At 38.2% G+C, this 21,115-nt stretch overlaps 1 protein-coding gene across 1 annotated transcript in view; it reads right to left on the bottom strand.

Annotated features, from left to right (window-relative positions):
* Window positions 1–21,115, bottom strand: part of RYR2 (ryanodine receptor 2) — a 754,458-nt gene that overhangs the window by 4,787 nt on the left and 728,556 nt on the right. The window contains exons 100-103 of the mRNA XM_056113587.1: window positions 18,909–19,055; window positions 15,299–15,433; window positions 3,528–3,684; window positions 1,789–1,853 (exon numbers count right to left, since the gene is read on the bottom strand). Of these exons, the coding sequence (XP_055969562.1) occupies window positions 1,789–1,853; window positions 3,528–3,684; window positions 15,299–15,433; window positions 18,909–19,055 (504 nt within the window). The remainder of the gene's footprint in view (window positions 1–1,788; window positions 1,854–3,527; window positions 3,685–15,298; window positions 15,434–18,908; window positions 19,056–21,115) is intronic.

Here is a 21,115-nt window from a genome sequence, read left to right as displayed (position 1 = left end):
TATACTGCCTGCTAATCAGAAGCTTTTAATATCATTGAGACAGGTTTATGATGCCCTAGATTCTAGAGCCTTGAGCAAGATGATCATGACTATGAACTTCTCTCTATCCCATTGATCAAGTGCTGACAGCAGATAGCACACATTCAGCATTCAGTTATTTACACCACTCACTCTTTTAATGAAACCGACTCATGCTTAATAGCCTTACGCAAGAAACTGCTCTTCCTTTATCTCTGAGCTTCTTTAAACATGGCTATGACTCCATATAGGGTAACATCACTGAATGTATGGGTCATGGAAAATTGTAAAGATTTGTTATGAAGTAAATCTCTTTATGATATATTATCAGTCAATGTTTTCTTTGCATACCAATTTTAGGTCCACATTCCTATATACCTGAGATCTCATAAAACTTTCTCAGTTACTGAAATGGGCTCTTGAGTGGAAAGCTCTAGAAATCCTCTCTGGGATGAGGCAGCAGCAAAAGAATATGCCTTGAATGCATGAGCCTTGGGTTCAATCTTTGGCATCATTTACACGCATACACACTGCAATACATATACATAAAACACACAAAGAAATCCTACTCTAAGCTATCTCTCTCAGTAAAACCAAGTGTATAATAGAGCCAGCATGCTGCTAATGGATCATTCCAGAAATATAGGTATCATCTCTACTTGCTTCAATCTATTTATACTGTTTCCTAACCACCAAGTTCTTATTCTGACTCCAACACACTGCTTGAATCTATCCAGTTCCTGAAGTCTTGGGATAATGAACAAACCTGTTACAATTTCCTGCCCAGATGAAGATGGCAACCATTTTTTCCTGCCCATAGTCTTTCTAGTGTCTAGATCACTAACCACAGTAAATAGTAGTGTGGATATGTATAGAGAGGAGTTGGGTTGAGTTGGGGCAAGGAAAGGAGTTGCCTAAATGGACTTGTTCTTTTTCTCTTAAACACATATATCTGCAATCTTCAGTCCTCAATTTTATCACTATTTATTTATTTATTTTCAAACATATCTATCTGTGCTCAGGACTCCTTTCTGGCTCTGCATTCAGAAGTCACTTCTAGCAGTCTCAGGGACTACATGGAGTATTGGGGACTAAACCTAGGTAGGCTGTGTGCAAGCAGGCACCCTACCCACTATACTATCGCTCCAGACCCCCTTTTCTTTTTAAAAACATGATTAATTATTCAAGAGCAAATAAGATACCAAATCAAAAGACTTCAATGTTCGGGGTTTACTCCAATCAAAGTCTCATAATACTTGTCTGTAATTGAAAGTTAACTTATGTGTTATGGAATATGTCGTTTTGAATGGATGTGTTCTGCCCTCCACCCTGAGGGGGGTAGGTGGTGTCAAATTGGTACCAGAAGTACACGGCCATCCGTGTAGTTTCCCAACTGCTAAGTTATAGGCGGATCTTGAATTGAAGATAGGCCATTGACACTGCACATTGTTTATGCCCTTCTTCCCCTTCAGAGTTTCTTTTTCTTTTTCTTTTGCTTTGTGGGTCACACCTGGAGATGCACAGGGGTTACTCCTGGATCGTGCACTCAGGAATTACTCCTGGCAGTGCTCGGGGGAGCATATGGGATGCTGGGAATCAAAGCCGGGTTGGCTGCATGCAAGGCAAAAGCCCTATCCACTGTGCTATTGCTCCAGCCCCCAGAATTTCTTGATAAGGAACTAAGTGAGCAAAGAGTGTGTCCAAAATAGGAAAATACCAACAACAACCACCAAAAAAAAAAAAAACCAAGTTAAAAATAAAGACACTTACCTCCATGTCTTCTTTGACTTGTTCCTGTTGGTCTCGTAATTCTCCAAAAGCATCAATAATTAAACCTAGGGTGAAACATAAAGATAACATTTCACCCTTAGCAAACTGAGAATAGTTGTTAAATTCATAGCCTCTTAGCTATTCATTCTAAAAAGAGGATAAACCAATGTCTAAGTTAAGAGATGTTCCAAACATAGTAAAAGTTTAAAAGTTGTGAGCCCACACTTAATACTCCCACTAAGGGAAGTGGTATTGTTTCTTGGGGGTAGAAATATGTGTAGTTCCTGGAACAGGAGAGACAATACAGGACGTAAGATGCCTGCCTTTGTTTGTTCATTTTTTGGGGACCAAAGTCAGCAGTTCTCAGAACATAGTTCTGTCTCTGTGCCCAGGGATCACTCCTGACCGAGCTTGGCGGATCGTATGTAGTGCAGGGGATCAGAGCTAGGTCGGCCCCATGCAAGGCAAGCACATTATGCACTGTATTTGTCTTAGACTCTGCATTCAAGTTACTTGCCTTGAATGCACAGAGCCTGAGTTCCTTAGTTGTGACTCAAGTTCTGCTCACCAGTGTCCCTTCAAAAACAAACAACAGCAATAAAAATACATGCACTTCCTGGGGTTAGTAATCCCTAAAAAGGATTTTCAAATAAAGTCACAGAGCAGGAACAACCTTCAGCTAACTTGACAGATGTAGATGGTGTGTTACTACCTACTTCATGCTAAGAAAGAACCCTGGAAATTGATGATTATCTGATACCAAAAACTCCACTAATACTTTCAAAAACTAACTTGGAGGAAAAAAAATCATCATACTAACTGTGAGAAACTTACCTCAGACTGTAACTTAACTAGTTCCTAGTAAGTCTATTTTGCCTATAGTTATCGAATGTGTCCATCAAAAAATTCAATAGCCACACTGTCTCCTTTGGTTTCAGTCCCTTTTCTCTCCTGTGATTTGCTGGCTGCAGTTTCTTCCAAGTGTTTGATGACTCTGCCCTCTTATGAAATACATGTCTCTTACACTGAATAAAGATATAAACAATGAGCCAGCAATCCTTTAAATGTGTTCATGTACTTTGATTTTTTTCTTTATAAAGTAGCATTTTATGCCTGTGTAACTTAGAGGACGTTATTACATTTAAAGACATTTGTTTCAAGGTTGGAAACAAGTAGAAGTTAATTAAAAATACCATGAGTCATTTTCATATACAATTTTCACTATATTTTTCATTTGATAGACTCAAAGGGGTTAAAAGGCTTACCAATCCAACCTTGCATAAGTGGCAAGGACTAGAAATCAAACCTAAGAAAAAGTTTTCTTTCCATTAAGTCATTTAAAGGAAGGTCAGTGGGGCCAGAGCAATAGTAGAGCTATAGAGCATTGCCTTGCAGGTATCAAGCCAAGGTTCAATCTTCAGAACTTTATATGGTCTCCTGGGCCCCTCTAGGAGTGATCACTGGTGATCACTGAGCACAGAACATCACCTGGTGATCCCTTAAACATGTCCATCACCAGGTGTGACCCCATAACAAAAATATAAAATCCAAGGCCAAAGAGAACTAATCTTCCCTTACATATGTTTTCCTTTCTGTAGTTTTCAAATGAGAATGTACTGTGAAAAAATGTTCTGTCCTGCTGTTCCAGAAATTACTTGGCATTCATTAATGTTAGGGTTAACAATTGCACGTGGTTCAAATTCATGCTTTTCTTGAGCTTTAGTGAGGGTGATTCTTACCTTGTATTATGGCCAAAAGAATGACAATTACAAAGAAGAAGAAGGTGATGTCAAAGATGATTCTATAAATCTCATACTCATCACCAGCTGGGTCTTCAATTTCATCACCAATACCTCCTCCAGCACGTACTCCAACATACATGTGGAACATATAACACTAGAGGAGAGAGAAATAGGATCACTTCCTGGAGGAACATGGCCTATGCCCACATTTAACAAACCCAGATCTCATTCCAGCTCCTTTATTTAGGAAATGGTGAGAATCTTTACATTCCACATTGCCCTTCTTTTGTTTTAATATTTGTAATTGTGATACAAACACTTGGCTTTTTTACTTAACTATCTTTTAAACAAAACTGCTTAGCATCTTCCGTTATACTGTGCAGAAAATAAGGAATATCTTGCTAGCATCTGGCCTAAGGTAATTATATTAAGATTATATTAAAGTTCACAAAACTATGCTTAATTTCATTGGTCAATGTTTTTTACAGAATAATCACAAGGTAGGTGAAGTAAAAGCCCAATAGATAAAAACATGAAATCTTAGAAATTAAGCTAACTGGGTGGAGCAATAGTACAGCAATAGTACAGCAGGTAGGACACCTGTCCTGCACACAACAGACCCAGGTTCAATTCCTGGCATTACCACTGTTCCTCTAAGCACTGCTAGGAGTAATTCCTGAGTGCAGAGCCAGGAGTAGCCCCTGAGCATCACTGGGTGTGGCACAAAAACCAAAAACACAAAACAAAACAGAAATTAAGCTAGAAAAAGACTTAACACTCTCCTTCCCTTCATAGTTGGCAAAATTAAAAACAACAACAACAACAACCAGAAATTAAGCTAGGAAAAAAAAGACTTAATAACTATATAAGGAAGATGATATCTTAGTCCCCTCCACCCCACTGCCATGATGGGAAAAGGAGCTCAAGTGAGAGTTCATGCCTAGCACATGTGAAGTCCCGAGTTTGATCCCCAGCACTGTAAGGATCAAACTCAGGGTATAAGGGCATGGTTCAGGTAATGTTTAAACCCTAAGTCACCCCAGTGCTACTGGGTATGGCCTGTATAAAAATTTTTTTCTATTTTAATATTTAAAATAAATAAGAAAGGCAGAGGAGGGGGCAAGAACATAGCAGTTCTTCTCTGGAACCCTGAAACTTGCAATCAACAATAAACACAGCTGCAAGTGGCCACTGAAGAAAAGGAGGTTTCAGAGATGATCTATCTGGGCACTTCTAAAGCCCAGAAGCACTCACCAGCACTGACACTTGGGACTGGATAATTCCGAGATGGGGGCTCATCCTTTGCATTGTGGGATACTTTAGAATAATCTCCCCACTTCTATCAACTAGTGTTAATAGCACATCACTGGACAGATTATCAAAGTGTCTCCACATCACCAAATGTCCTCTAGTGAGATAAATCATTACTAGTTGAAAGTCACAGCATAGACATCAGTTTCATCTTTATTTGACACAAGTCCATACATCCACCTCAGATTCTCTAATGTAGCCAAATTTCACCTCTCTAAGTAGATGGGTCAGTGCTTCCAAAAATATTCTTCACTCTATCTATGACTCCTCCAAATAAATGATTCCTCCTTCCAGATCTTTGCTGATACATTCTTCTTCTTTCATAATATTCTCTCTTACCATGATCCATTTATCATCACTATCCAATTCCTATAGAAGATAAAGAATAAATCTTCCTCCACGGGGCTTCTTTAAACTGGTCCAGACATGTTGATGGAGTCTGTGGATTCACCCATCAGTCAGGTCTCATCTATTTGCTGTCTGCCATTATTTTGGAGGCAAAGCCCTTTGTTTTTTGCATTTTTGTTTTTTCACTGCTCATCACTCTAATCCCCTAGTTCTCTTCTACTACAGTTTTTTGGCCATTTACTCTCAGCCTCCTTGTTCAGTTTTCCCTTGTCTCTCTAGTTTTTCATGAACTAATGCCCTGGAACTAGGCTCTTTGCCTTTTTTTTTTTGGTTGTTGTTATCTTAGTTCCCTCCCCTGGAGAGCTTTCCTGCTTTCACAAGTAATTATCTTCTTTGTGTGAATTATTTAAAATAATTTTTCCATTTACACTTTAGGGCTCTTTGCTGAATTCTGGACTTGAAACTTCAATTTACTTCTATTGGATTTTGAAAAAGTATTCAATTTCACTCCAGCAGAATTAGCTCTATTGTAAAAAGCTAAATTACTGTTTTATAATCTGTGTTTAAGATACTGTCCAGCTCATGACATGTTCATAAAAGTTCCTCAAGGGATGAAAGAAGAATGAAAAGTTAAGACTGGCCAATGTGACATTTGGTGAGCATGAGTGTAAGCAACAACCACAATTGTGTGTCTCAGCTAAGAATGCGACCCATGACCCTGGCCATCATGTGTCTCAGCACTACAACTGAAGAAAAAGAAAAGAGAAAAATCTCAGGATAGTTGAGTGGGTGAGCACCACAGACAAGGCATATGAGCAACAGCATCAATGCCTACAGCAAAACTAAGGGAAGGAGGAAGAGAAAGGAAAAAAGGAAGAAGAGAAATGAAGTTTGTCATCATGGCACACAGTGAACAGAACATCACGAGGCAGCTCTGCTATGGTCTACCTCAGAGTTGACTGTCTATCTCCCTGTTGAGCTCTCACAGAAGGGGCAGGAAAGTCCTTTTTTACTGTTTGACTAGACTAGGGCTTCTGGAAACTTCAACATTCTCTCTTCTTGCTACTCCTTACTAAATCTGATAGTAAATAAATGAAGGTTATCACTTAAAAATGGTTTTAGGGTCTGATGCTATTTGGGAGATCATATACTGTGCCTAGGATTTCAACTGCTGTTGGCAGGATGCAAGGCAAATGCCTTAGGTCCTATACTATTTCTCCTGGCCCTTTGGAGTAGTTCTAAGTTCTGCTGTGATAACCACAGGCCCCAGGGACAAGAAAGTTTAGCAGGTTATTTGACTTGCCCACAGTTGACCTGGGTTTGATTCCCAACACTATATCTGGTCCTTCAACCACCACCAGGAATGATCCCAAGAGAACAGAGCCAGGAGAAAGCCCTGAGCAAGCCAGGTGTGCCTCCCCAAATATAAATGGAAAACTGTAGCACTGCACTGTAGCACTGTCCTTCCATTGTTCATCAATTTGCTCCAGCAGGCACCAGTAACATCTCCATTGTGAAACTTGCTGTTACTGTTTTTGGCATATCAAATACACCATGGGGAGCTTGCCAGGCTCTACCGTGTGGGTGGGATACTCTCGGTAGCTTGCTGGCCTCTCCGAGAGGGACAGAGGAATCGAACCCGGGTAGGCTGTGTGTGAGGCAAATACCCTACCAGCTATGTTATCACTCCAGCCAAACAACAAACAAAGACACAAAAAACACAGTACCTGAACAGTGCAAGGTATGTGATCTCTACCTCTAAGTCCTATGCCCCTGTTAGATCTAAGATTCCTGATGAAGGGATTCCACCATATCTCAATCACAGATTAATGGTGATGCTGCAATGATTGGTAGACTTCTGTGGACATAATACTTTATTCTCAACAGCATTACCAAATTTCAAATTAATAAATGCATAGTTCACTTGCAGGATTTTATTTTACTGTAATTACTGAAACAAGATAGATTTTTACTGAATGAAACTGACTTAGAAAGATAAGAGAGGGAGGGAGATGGAAAAGAAAGGAATACATGTTCAATAGAGAACCCAAATTTGAAAAAGCAAGCAAGCAAGCAAAGATATAGAGACAAATAAGAAATCAAGGGAGATCTGGGGCTTACAGTGCAAGCTCATCAGCAGGATTTTAATACTTGATTTCGGTTTTATCCTTCACTATCCGGTTAGCTCCAGAAATAAGACAGAGCTGCTATAGTGGAATATGAGGTGGTAAGTACCTACTAATGTGGGGTTGTAAAGTTTTCAGCTATCAAATTATTGTTCTGCTCCTGAATATGTAAATCTTTTCATCTGCCTCCCCTTTTACAGAATCAGATTAAACCCAATAATGAGAGTCAAAGAATGCAAAAAAGTAATTATCAGAAACAAAAGGCCATATTTTGTTCAGAGAATCTGAAAATTGAAGAAAGAAGTATTGCAAACATTGCCAGGTTCTACAAATATTGGGAAAATGTTGATTCTGGAGATTTAGTATTTCATGGGTTCCTCCCATACAGTTATTAAACTGATGTATTCTTGGTTTATGTTGCCTTTGGAAGGCTCAGTTTCTGGTAAACTATGAAGAGCTTAATGTTGGGGGGAGAAAGGAGGGTTCAGGGAGGAAGGAAGGAAGGAAGGAAGGAAGGGAGTGAGGGAGGAAGAGAGGGAGGGAGAGAGGAAGAGAGGAAGGGAGGGAGGGAGGGAGGAATGATGTCTATGGGTCTTGGTCCATGGTTCCCAAGTTCTTCAATATTTTCAAGAATGAAAATATTGGATTAAAAAAATGCTCAGACTCAAAGTTAGAAAGTAGCACTGTAGTACTGTTCTCGAGCGGTTCCAGTAACGTCTCCATTAAGAGACTTGTTGTTATTGTGTTTGGCATATCAAGTATGCCACAGGGAGCTTGCCAGGCTCTGCCGTGCAGGTGGAATACTCTCTGTAGCTTGCTGGGTTATCTGAGAGGAGCAGAGGAATCGAACCTGAACCGGCCGCGTGCAAGGCAAACACCCTACCACTGTGCTATCGCTCCAGCGATAAAAAAGTTTATTGGAAAGTTTATAAAAAAAATGTTTATTGAAAAATTGAAGAGAAAGTAAAAGGAACACATAAAGCAGTTAGGAACTTAGTACTAAGTTAATAATGGCTCCTTTGGGGGAGGAGGGTATAGAAAAGGGTCTTTGCATTATAAAGAAGACTGGTAAATTAAAGATAAGAGGATTGTGTGTGTGGTGGGGGGGATGTTTTTTAAATGGAAATTGGGCTCTTGGTGAAACCGGAGCTCTTTGCATTTTATTATAGATAATTATGTTAATCAGCGAGTGCAAGGATCAAACAGATGCTTATCTGACCATCAGCCTTAGGTACTGCCCATTAACTTAGCCTCCCAGTGAGCCTAAACATTGGGGCAGAATTTTATGTTGAATCATTATTAACTGTCAGAAAGAGCCCAGGGATTTGCAGAAAGTCAAAAATGTAGGATGTGGGCAGTCAAAAAAGCAGCAGCTGGCAAGGGGAAACTGAGGCTTCCTCAGAAGGAAGAAAGAAAAAAAGGAAGGAAAGGAGGGAGGGAGGGAGGGAGGGAGAAAAAGGGGGGAAAAAAGGAAGAAAGGAATAAAGGGAGGGATGGAGGAGAGATTGAAGTGTGAATATTTATTGGTAAAAGAGAGGAAATTAAGTGATTCAGAATAATTACCTAAGCAGATTATTTCCCAAGGAGTGCATTTATCTCAACTACCTAGAAAGCTTTTTATCAAAATACACAGCCCGCACAGCAAAGCCTGGCAAGCTCCCTGTGACGTATATAATATGCCAAAACACAGTAACAAGTGTCACAATGGAGAGGCTACTGGGCCCGCTCGGGCAAATAGATGAACAGGGGAAGAACAGTGACAGTGACAGTGACACAGATCTTGGTACCTTCTCTAAGATTTTTGATTCAAGGGATTTAGGGTTTGTCTGTGAGAACTGAGAGCTTATGATTTCTCCTAGCAATGCTGCTATGCATTTGAGGTTGATTCAACTTCTGGAGGTAAATGTTCCTACACAAAAGCCAAGTCTATCTGCCTGGTTCTTGTGCTATAATCATCTTTTTGTCCTTGACTCTTGAACTTCGGGTAATTTTTCACTTTCTCCTCCATACAGTTGAGAGGAGGTTCCAATTCTATCAGGATGTTTAATTAGATCCTCAGGCTCACAGCACCATTCTAAATTCTAAATACATAAATAAGAAAATAAGTAAAGCAAGAAGTGGGAATCAGCCTGCAAAACTGCAGGGACACTGCAGCCACAGTGCCACCTGCTGTAAGTTCTGAGACGCAGTTTGTGCCTTTAAGGCACCCACAAGCCTTTTGTTCCACAGGGTGGCTTTAGCTATCTGGGTTCTCTGAGGATTCCATATAAACATCAGTGTTATTTATTCTATTTTCTTTAAGACATTTCATTGGAATTTTGATAAATAACTGTGTAAATTTATATTAGATTCGGTACAATTAAACATTTTGACTAGGTTCCTAACCATGTACATGAAATTGTCTTTCTACCTCCTCGTGTCTTAACCTAGATTTTATAAAAGTATCTTGTAGCTTTTTTCTTTTTTTCTGTACTCAGCAGTGCTCAGGGAATACTTCTGGCAGTATATAGGGGACCATGCAGTGCTAGGCCTGAACCTACACAAAGCATGTGCTCCAGCCCTCTGAGAGAGCTCTCTGGCCCATCTTGCAGTTTTTTGTTTCTATAGTTCTCACCTGCATTATTAAATTTATTCCTAAGATTTAATTTTTGTGATTCCATTATAACGGGTTGTTTACTTAACTTCTTTTTTGAGGAGGATTATTATATGAATATAAAACAAATGTTCGTGTTTTGATTTTGTTATCTGATGAGTTATTTACTGGGGCTGGAGTGATAGCACAGCGGGTAGGGCATTTGCCTTGCAGGCAGCTGACCCGGGTTCGAGCCCCAACATCCCATATGATCCCCTAAGCACCGCCAGGAGTAATTCCTAAGTGAGGAGCCAGGAGTAACCCCTGTGCATCACCGGGTGTGACCCAAAAAGAAAAAAAAAGAAAAGAAAAAAGTCATTTACTGTTTTTTAATGATTTATTGTAGAATCTTTAGGATTATAAAGATATATATGTATATATATTTATATTCATGTTATCTGTAAATAATAGTTTCATTTCTTTCCCATGCTCAATTTCTCTCTTTCTTGCTAATAATTTTTTGAACTAAGATTTCTATTACTAACTTAAAAGTGGTAAGAATAGACAAATTTGCCCTGTTTCTTATTTTGTTTGTTTGGTTTTCAGGGGCCCCACAGTTGTTGATGCTCAGGACTTACTCCTGGCTCTGAGCTCAGGGATCACTCCTGGCGAGGCTCAGGGGACCATATGGGATGTCAAGAATCTAACCTGGGTTGCTGCATGCAAGCAAGTGCCCTACCTTTTGTAGTATCACTCTGGCCCTGTGTTTCTGATTTTAAAGAAGTTATCCATTTTTCCCTATTAAGTGTGATATTAGCTGTGAATTTATACTGTATGATATTTATTAAACTGAGGCATACTTCTTCCACTGAGAAAAAGAGAACCATGACTATCCACATTTCAAACAGGCTGACTTCAAGAAGGTTAACGCCAGAAAGCAGAAGACGTCAAGGGGCAGCTGAGTCTGGGTGACATAATTTAACGATGGAGTATGTTCAGAATGTCCTTGAGCTGCCCAGAATCTTGCTTTGTAACCTTGGTAACCTAAGAGCATGTGCGAATATGCTCATGTCCAGACCCTGCTTTACAAAATGAAATGCGTTGGAATTACTGCCTCTGTACTCTCCTCGTAGCTGTCTGCAAATGCTCCAACCCCCATCAGATATTCTATAAAATGAAGCTCTTGACTTTGTTCTGAGCCCAGTTCTGAAGCAAGAGCTTAACTGTGTCCAATAATATAAAAGAACAGTGTTTTTCCACTTTTCAAGGCATGCAGCATGTTTTTTTTTCTGACTTCTGATGGGGATTTCAGCAACGCTTCAATTTTATTGACATTTTTCATCATAAATTGGTGTTGAATTTTGTCAAATGCTTTCTCAGCATCTATTGACAATATAATGTATATACCCTTCCTTTCATTGGTGTAGTATATTGCATTTATTGATTTGCAGATATGGAATTGGAATTTTTCTCTTGGCATGAGTTTTCTCTTGCAAAAGAAGAAGACCCAAAATATATAGGTCTGATACCCAAACTTCACCACCCGAGTAAAAAGCAGGATTATGTTATGGTCAGAGATATAAATACAGCAGAGTTGTTCATAGTTTTTCTTCATAAGGATAGAAATCCTTCCAGCTCAACAAAATCAAGTTCCCCCTCAGTTCCTAGTCCACACCTGAAAACATCAAGTGATGCCTTACTGCTTTATCCTAACATGAGGCCAAATTCTCTACCTTCTCTCTGCATATCTCACATTACTTAATAAAATCAATCGGTGCTGAAAGCTGACTTCTTCATCTATCTCTTATTTTGATGATCTGTGGCATATTCTCTTAGTAAGTACATTGACAAACATAAGCCATGCAAACTCTGAGAATGAGATTTAATGTAACACACCTACAGATACTATTTGGGCAACTTGAACAAGACCAAATATGACTCAGGAGAGAAAGAGCAATCAGAATATTGCAGGGGTGTTTCAATGGTAGGAGCAGTATTCTAAAGCCACGTGCTGTTCTCACTGGCTAACAGAGGCCACTGAAGATCACAATCTGAAATCATGACCACTTCCCACTAGGCTGGAATAAGATAAGACATTGAACATCACGACCTCTGGGAATGGGAGTGGCTCGCAGAATGTGACTGAATCTCCAGGAGTCACTGGACACATAACTGCACACGATTAGTATTCATTGCTACATCTCGGTATCTTGCAGCCCTCTCCTGAACTCCATTATGTTCCCAGCCTCTGCCCAGCCACTTTCAAGTCTTCAGTGTCAAAAAGAGGCTAAAAGGAGATTAAAGGCAGCTCACAGAAGAGGAGATGGAGGGTCTTTAGAGGGCACTCCACACTTGACCTGGAACAGGCAGGGTATGAGATGCAGTATTAACCACTCTGATGGACATTACACCTAGTGATCAATTGGTCCCTTATTGCATAAAATTTCACTGTTATCTATTCAAAGATCAACGAACCCTTGTCGTTAACAGTTCATATGTCCTTTCAGGAAAATAGTGGACATATTCTTAAATGGCTAGCATATGCATTCTGGTGTGTGCAAGCGTGTGAATGCATGAGTGTGTGTGTGTGTATGTGTGTGTCTGACGGGGGGGGGGGGGAGAGGACACTTATTTAGGATCCAATTATGATAGGCTCCAGAATCTTGCATTTTTCCTAGTTAATGTAATTTGTATCTTTCTCCAAATAAGCATAGCCAGCCTGCCTGCCTGCCTTCCTTCCTTCCTTCTTTCCTTCCTTCCTTCCTTCCTTCCTTCCTTCCTTCCTTCCTTCCTTCCTTCCTTTCTTCCTTCCTTCCTTCCTTCCTTCCCATTTTTTTACTCATTGAACTATTTGTTCCAGTCAGAATTTATTTTTATTTAATGGGTTTGGTTAGTAACCATCTCAAACAATTTCCCCTAAATCAAGTTTTGAATTTTGAATTTCATGATTTCAAATGTCACCTTTATCATATTTCCAATGTGAGTGTGTATTAGAGCCCATTTATAACTATTCCACTCCATAAACTTGCTATTCTCTAGTTCAAAAACTTAACTATAAACATTTATATTAGTAGCTTCCCCTATTAAATCATTTGGAGTATTTTATTTTCATGTCAAGGTCTTTTAGTTACAAAAGTGACCTAATATGTAGATATCTTAATTTGGAGTTCATTGGTAGATTCATCTCTTACCTCTGAGAAGTACATATTTTGTATAATTTTCATCCTACAATATAATATTTCTATGGAAAAATACAAAAGTCTTAATATCTATTTATTTTAAAATTAAGACGTAAAAAGTAATTTAAGTCAGGATAATTAACACAAAACAAAGCTAAGTTGTTTGTCTTTTCATCTTTCTCTTTAAATTCTCAACCATCAAGCACCAAGATTACAATCTGTTGTAACTGAAAGGTTATGTGTTACCAGTGACCACGAACTCAGGTCTTGTGTCTGCTTGGGCATTCACTCCAGCCCTTTGACCTATTTACTATCGCCCATGTTTTTTCAGTGGCAGGGATCAAACTCAAGGCCTTACACTTGTTACAATGACTGGGGGTCACATGCATGACTAGCTGTGGTGCTTAATTCACCTTCCACCCCCTTACAAACACACACACATACACACACATATACACACACATACTACTATGGGACTCACCAGGAATGACAGAAGGTTTTGGTGCCCGCACACTTGGCTGCAGTGCTCATTTAAGTTTTTTGTTTCAGGGCCCGGTTGCATAATGTTATTACTTGTGCTTGACTTTAGTTTTGTTTTGCTTTTGTAGTTCTGGGCCTAGTGCCTCATGCATACAAGGCATGCTATCTACAACTCAGCTACATGCCTGGTCTAACAGTTTCATTAAGAAGTAACATTTTAAACTTTAGTTAATTCAGTTAGAGCCCTTAAGGAGAAGAAATAACTAAGCATTCAAAATGTCAGGCCAGATAAATAGTACAGGTAGCACGCCTGACCTGGGTTCTATTGCTGGCATCCTGTATGGTCTCTGAGTATGCCAGGGGTGATTCCTTAGCACGGAGCCAAGAGTAAGCTCTGACCACCGCCAGCTGTCCATCCCCTCCCCCTCAAAAAAAGACCTCCCTGGATCTGGAAGTAATTCTATATGATGTCCTACAATATAAAAACAATAGGCCAATGTATTAGCATTAATTCTTCCAGTTTTAAGTACTTTACTGAAGAATCCTCCTATGATCAGAATTGGTGCAGCAGACATGAAAAAGAATTCAGCAGAAATGATACATTGTGGGTCAGAGCAATAGTAGAGTGGGTGGGGTGCATGCCTTTTACAAAGTGACTAGGGTTCACTTTTGGAACCACTTGTCACCCCAAAGCCCCACCAAGAGTGATCCCTGAGGGCAGAGTCAGGAGTAAGCCTTGAGCACAGTCTGATATGCCCTCCATATAATGATCTTTTGTGTTTCACTAAAAGTGAAAATTTGATATGTGGTGTAGAAGATTAGAAAAGTGGCTTAGAGTGCCTACCTTGCAAGTATATGGTTCTGGGTTCAAATGCCCAGCGTACCACAAATGCCAAGTGTGATCTTGGAACTCTATAGTTTTAGTTCATGCAGCCCATGCACAACACCCAGCACTGCAAACAATCTCCATCTACCTGAATCCAGATATAAGTAGCATGTAGAAATGTACAACCCTTTGGCAAGTACTGTTACTACAAAGATGTGCAAGTGATTCAGTAAAGAAACGTGATATCCTTAATCAATGGCTGAATAACTAGCAGTGCTCCTGCATTATAAAAAAACAAAACAAAACAAAACAAAGAAATATGGTATTGGGGCTGGAGTGATAGCACAGTGGGCAGGGCATTTGCCTTCGTTCCCAGCATCCCATATGGTCCCCTGAGGAGCACCAGGAGTGAATCCTCAGTACAGAACCAAGAGTAAACCCTGATCATTGCTGAGTGTGACCCAAAAAGCAATAAATAAATAAAAATAATAAAAAGAAATGTGGTATCTGGTGAGATTGGAGTGAGTACCACAACTACAGCTTAATCTGTTTTGCATTTAAGAACGGAAAATGTGGCAAAGCATTATGTGCAGACAGCACAACTTAAGGAATGCAAACCTTCATGAGCACTGCAGACAAGAGTGTAGCACTGTAACCTGATGTTGACCCCCAGCCAACACCACTACTAAAAATAAACAAGAACCACAAACAGGAATGTGTGCAACTCACTGAAACAACAGAATAACTGAAAGATAGGAATGGGGAGGAAATTCAAATTAAAAAAAAAAACTGTGTTCTTATGAGAGTTACAACATTTAATCATATGCATTAATTTCTGTGGTATATACTATATATAATTACAGTAAAGAAGCAAAAACATTGAAAAACACTTTTTATACACATGAGATCAAAATGTATGAACTTACTGTTAGCATATCATCACATTTCATATCTGGTGTATCACCATCTTCGCTTTTGTTGTAGAATTTTCGGAAAAAGTTAAATGCCACAACAGTATAGAGGTATACAACAACAGCTAATAAACCGACAGTTAATACAAGCTGTAAAGCAATGTGACATTGAAAAGAGATTATAAATCAAGAGAGATATATATGTATAAAACTGTTAGTTTTGATATCTCTGTAAAAAGGGAGAATCTACAATTACATAGATTTATTAATGAAACTAATTAAGGCCACACTTTATTTGCCTTTCATAACCACCAGTTGGAGAAATTTATTTTCATAATTTTTATTCCTTTTTTCAAGTTGTCAAACTATTTTATCAAAAACTCAATTACAGAATTGGTTAATAAATCCATACTAGAGCTAGAATATGAGTAAATTCTGATTTTCACATCCAAATTTATTAACAATATTAATAAGCTGCTTAAAATGTTCATTTTTATCAGCAGTAAAACTATATTAAATACTTTCAAGAAATTCCATGTCTTTTAAATAATTTATATTCCTAATAAAAAAACTAATTCATTCTCTTGTTATGATAGTAAGAGGGTGAATTATAAAACATTTTCATTCAATTATAGCAAAAACTAAAAAGAAAGTTGTATTGCTTCCCAAATCTGGAAACACAAAACTGTTAATGATATCAAATATTTTCAGAACAAATATTCTGAGAGCTAAAACAGAAATTTTGTTATTATATTTGTTATTATTCATCAAAATAAAATACCTCAAAAATTAATTTCTAATGTTATTTTAAAAGCCAATTATAATTATACTCATACTCATTATATAATTAGATATAATAATTTTAAAGGCACTTTTTCAGATCTATGCACTTTAATTCCAAATGACCATATAAGTATATGTGTGTACATATCTATCTATCTATAGATAGACTATATATATATAGAATATGTAAGCTTAAATTGAGATATTTGTAAGTGAAAATAAGAATTTCTAATTTTATCAGAAATTAAAGGTAAAGGTAAAGGCCCTCCCGTTGATCGTCGATTTGCTCGAGCGGGCCCAGTAACGTCTCCATTGGAGATTTTGTTGTTACTGTGTTTGGCATATTGAAATATTTCTAAAATGTGCTATTTCATCTTATTACTATACATCACTTTATTTCTTATTGAAGTGACAAACAGTAAGCTTTAAAAACTCATTTTACATTGGGGGCCAGAGCCATAGCACAACAGGTAGACATTTGCCTCGCATGTACCATTGTGGTCCCCTATGCACCTCCAGGAGTGAGTGATCCCTGATCACAGAGCCAGGGGCAAGCCTTGAGCACCACTGGGAATAGCCCCCAAAATTAAAAATAAGGACTTTACAGTACTATGATACAAAGTTATCTTACCAATGGGTATGGCATGGTAACATTATATTTCTGAAACATAAATGTTTACTTGATTGCAAACCAATATGACAATCACTGTCACTGTCCTCCCAGTGTTCATCAATTTGCTCGAGCGGGCCCAGTAACATTGTGAGACTTGTTGTTACTGTTTTGGGCATATTGAATATGTCACGGGGAGCTTGCCAGGCTTTGCCGTGCGGGGAGATACTCTCAGTAGTTTGACAGGCTCTCCGAGAGGGGAGGAGGAATCTAACTCCAGTCGGCCTGGTTGGCCACGTGCAAGGAAAACCCCCTACCTGCTGTGCTATCGCTCCAGCACAATATGACAGTAGAAAAAAAATTAAAAAATAGAACCTGTGTAGAATTAAAACAGAAAGAAACACTATACAATTATCTGGAGAGGGACTGGAGAGATGATCCAGCAGAGAGGGTGCTTGTTTAGACCCATTTAATCTGGGATTGAGCCCCGGCAACCCATATGATCTCAAGGTGTTCCGGGAGAGACACCTGAATGCAGAGCTAGGAGTAAGCCCTGAGCACAGCCATGTGTAACCCCCAAACAAAAACATACTATTATCTAGAGAAAACAGTACTTAATAGAGAGCCCAATTCATTAAGAGTTATATTATCATTAAAATTTTTTACATGTTTCATCCATAAGGACAAGTAAACTTTTTGTATTTCTACAAAAGAGGGAAATCATATTTAATGCCCCACCCCCAACAAAATAAAGATTTAGAAAATTATTGAAAGTAAGATAAGGCCTTTGGGGGGTGGTGTTTGGTGCTAAAATACACAATTTCAGTTCTTTGAGTTCAAACTGATTTACTGACTAGTAAGTACAAATAGTACTTTCTTTTGTCACTGAACTCATTCAGAAACTAAAGTATCACATTTAAGAACCATGCTTTAAATGAATAAAATAATGTAAATTTTATTGTGCATACAGCTCAAAGATTTTGGAGAGGTACAAAGTAAAAAGTATGCTATATTATAAAATTCTGGACAAGAACTGTATTCATTTAAATTACTGACATAGACTGCACTCTTAAGGAACACTTGATACTGAATGTCAGTAAGTAGATATTATATAATAAATTTTTCGGTACTTAAAGTTTTAATATTACCTTTGAATTTTGTTAGAACATAAATTGATTATTTTGCATTAAGTTAGTCAAGAATGAAAGATCAATTTTTTTCAATTTTATTGATTGATTGGTTTGGGGGACAGAACTGCTGATGCCCAGAGCTCACTCCTGGTTCTGCACTCAGGGTTTACTCTTGGCAGGCTTGGGGACCTTATGGAGTACTGGGGATGGAACCTGGGTCAGCAACATGTAAGGCAAACAACTTCCCTGCTTTACTATCACTCAAGTCGAACTTCTGTTCAGTTTTAAAATACACATGGATTTTTTTTAAAACATCCATTATGGGAAGAACGCAGCATCTCATGTTCAACACTAAAACAACTAGTGTGTTGGTAATGGTAGTTCTCAATTACACATTCCATTGTTTCCATTGTATCAAAGACACTTTATTAGTATCAAAATTAATAGCCAATTTTACCTGTATTATTGTATATAGGGGGATGTCTTTGTTAAAACTTCTAAAATGATGTTTTCCTTTAATTTTCCAAGACCCCACAGGGAGATGATTTTATGAGATCTTTATGTTTTAAATGAGGGAGATGAGATTTAAAAAGTGCTAAAAAATTAACTCAAAGTCACATACCTAACTAGTGATGCCAACACTTGCATATAGATCTATACTTACTAACCATAACAATTTCTATTTTTTGAGGCTTTATCCCTTTATTAGATAGAAATTCATAAATAAAAAGTTGCATAAGCTGTGCATTTAGGATTTTTTTAAAGTTTTATTTATTTTTATTTTTTAAATTGAATCACTGTGAGATACAGTTACAAAGCATTATTATCAGGTTTCAGTCACAAAATGCCTCAACACCCATACCTCCACCAGTGTACATTTCCTACCACCAATATTCCCTGCATCCCTTCAGCCACCCTCACCTCCCCAACCTGCTTCTAAGGCAGGCACTTTTCTTCTTTGCCATAATGATTTCTAAAAAAAAAAAGTACAGGTGTTCCAATCACAGAAAAATCTTTCAAACTATGTAATATTATTTTGAGACTTGGTTTTAATTTTGTTGTTATTGTAGTTTTTTCAGGAATAAAAAACTTAGACATTTACCTGTTTGCCATTGTGAGTTACTGATGACAAGATAGTTCTTAAGGTCTTGAATCCCATAGCTATGTCAAGAAGATGAGCAGCGAAAAAAAAGTTGTTATAGTGTCCAAGAACGGACATAGTCATGTACCAGGCTAAGTAGAGGAAGGACTAAGAAGATGAAACAGAAGAGATAAACATATCAGGGAACAGAACTCAAGACTATTGTTAAAATCAACTCTGATTTCAATGTCATAATCACCCCATTTACTCTCCCTTAGACTATCAATGGATAAAGATCATAATAGCTATATTGGTTTGCATGTTTTATTTTTATTTAGTTTAATATCATTAGTATCAAAATCATTTTATTTTTCTTTATCCTCCCACAGAGAAAATTTTATTAATATCTGACTGCAAGATTTCTGAAACTCAACACTATTCATAGCTGGGACTAGAGGACTGTTGTGGAGCTGCCTTGTGTATTATACAATGGTTAGAAGCATTCTTGATCTCTGCTCATGAGATGCCAACATCAGCCCCCTATCTTCCAGCTGTGACAACCAGAATTGTCTCTGACAGTGTAAAATGTCACCTGAAGAACAAAAGTGCCCCAGTTGGGAACTCTTGCATTATAGTCAAACGAAGAACTAACCAACTTTCCTTCCCCCCACCTCTTCTCTCTTCCAACTTCCATTACTTACCCCAGTAATGAGTGTTTGTTGAGATCTACTACTTTCAAAGCTTAATATGAAGTGTCTTGTTAACTAAGAACTTCACTTACATGAGTCAATACAAGTCTGTGAAAAAACTCAAATAATTTCTGATACCACTGAAAGGCTATAAAATAATATTACAATTGGTATCCATAGCAAAAAAGATTTCTTAATTTTAATTAATGTAAAGGATCAGCTTTACATTGAATAGAAAACATGTCCAGTTTGGGTTGGGAAAAGTAGAAGATAATATCAGAAAAAGTACTATGGGATTGAAAGGGCATGAGACCAAGTTGAGGCATATGGGCACATCCTGTAGAGGGGTGGAAAACATCCGGCCTGTGGCCATACAAAGCCTGCAAAGTCATGTGGTCTGGTCCTGCTGCATGACAGAAGTGGTAGATATCCATTCACTGGCTTCCTGCAGTCTATTTACCTTCATTATCTGGTCTGTGTATGGAAAGGAAATGGACCTTACAGAAAAAGGCCCTCAAAATCTGTCTTATTGGAACATCTAAGTCGCTAGAGAATCAGAGTATATAAAGACAAGATCTTTCCCCCATGAGCTAAGAGTTCCAAATGTAGTGGGGAGAAAAGAACTGTTAGAAAATAGTCACAACCCTGAGTCAGGGCAACAAAGCTTCTGTCACCAAGTGTCCCATCCCAAAAAGAAGGGAGAGAAAAGGAAAGACCACTGTCACATTTTATGTACTAATCTCATCTCCTGCAAAAGCTTTTCCTTTTTCTTTTTTTATAAGTAATTTTTAACTCTAACTTTGTTTCAAGGCATGACAAAATGTATATTTCCTTAAAGAAAAATAAAAATAAAACAATGTCATATGAAATGTATTGTTTTATAAAAATTTCTGTAGTATCTACTGGGCTGGAGCAATAGCACAGCAGGTAGGGCATTTGCCTTGTACACAGCTTACCAGGATTCGATTCCTCCATCCCTCTTGGAGAACCCGGCAAGCTACTAAGAGTATCCTGCCCACACGGCAGAGCCTGGCAAGATCCCCGTGGCATATTTGATATGCCAAAAACAGCAACAACAAGTCTCACAAAGGATACATTACTGGTGCTGGCTTGAGCAAATAGATGAACAACGGGAGGACAGTGACAATGACAGTAAGTACTACAGTGCAGTATCTACTAGGTACCACTCAGTGTTCTATACATTTGGATGCACAGTGTCTTTGTTTTGTTCTAGCAAGATGCCTGATAAATAGGTGATTTTAATTCCAATTTACAAATTAGAATGGGAAAACTTAGGTCAAGGTACTTTCTAAAGTAGCAAAACCATTAAATTAGGAGATTTCAGGGCAAATATCATGAATTATGAGAGCCAAAATGAACCTTATAATTACCAAGGATAAGGGTGTGACCTAAATTAGGCAAAATATTAAGTATATATATTTTTGTTAAGAAGAAGGAAAAAGAATTTCTTCAAGCAAATACTTCGAGTCTGGTTAGCAGGAAGAACAAAAATACTGGCAGAAAGAATTCATAGTGAGG

Source organism: Sorex fumeus, unplaced genomic scaffold, assembly GCF_029834395.1.
Source record: "Sorex fumeus unplaced genomic scaffold, SorFum_2.1 ptg000021l, whole genome shotgun sequence".
Lineage (NCBI taxonomy): Eukaryota > Metazoa > Chordata > Mammalia > Eulipotyphla > Soricidae > Sorex > Sorex fumeus.
This window is presented reverse-complemented; position numbering and strand designations above follow the sequence as displayed.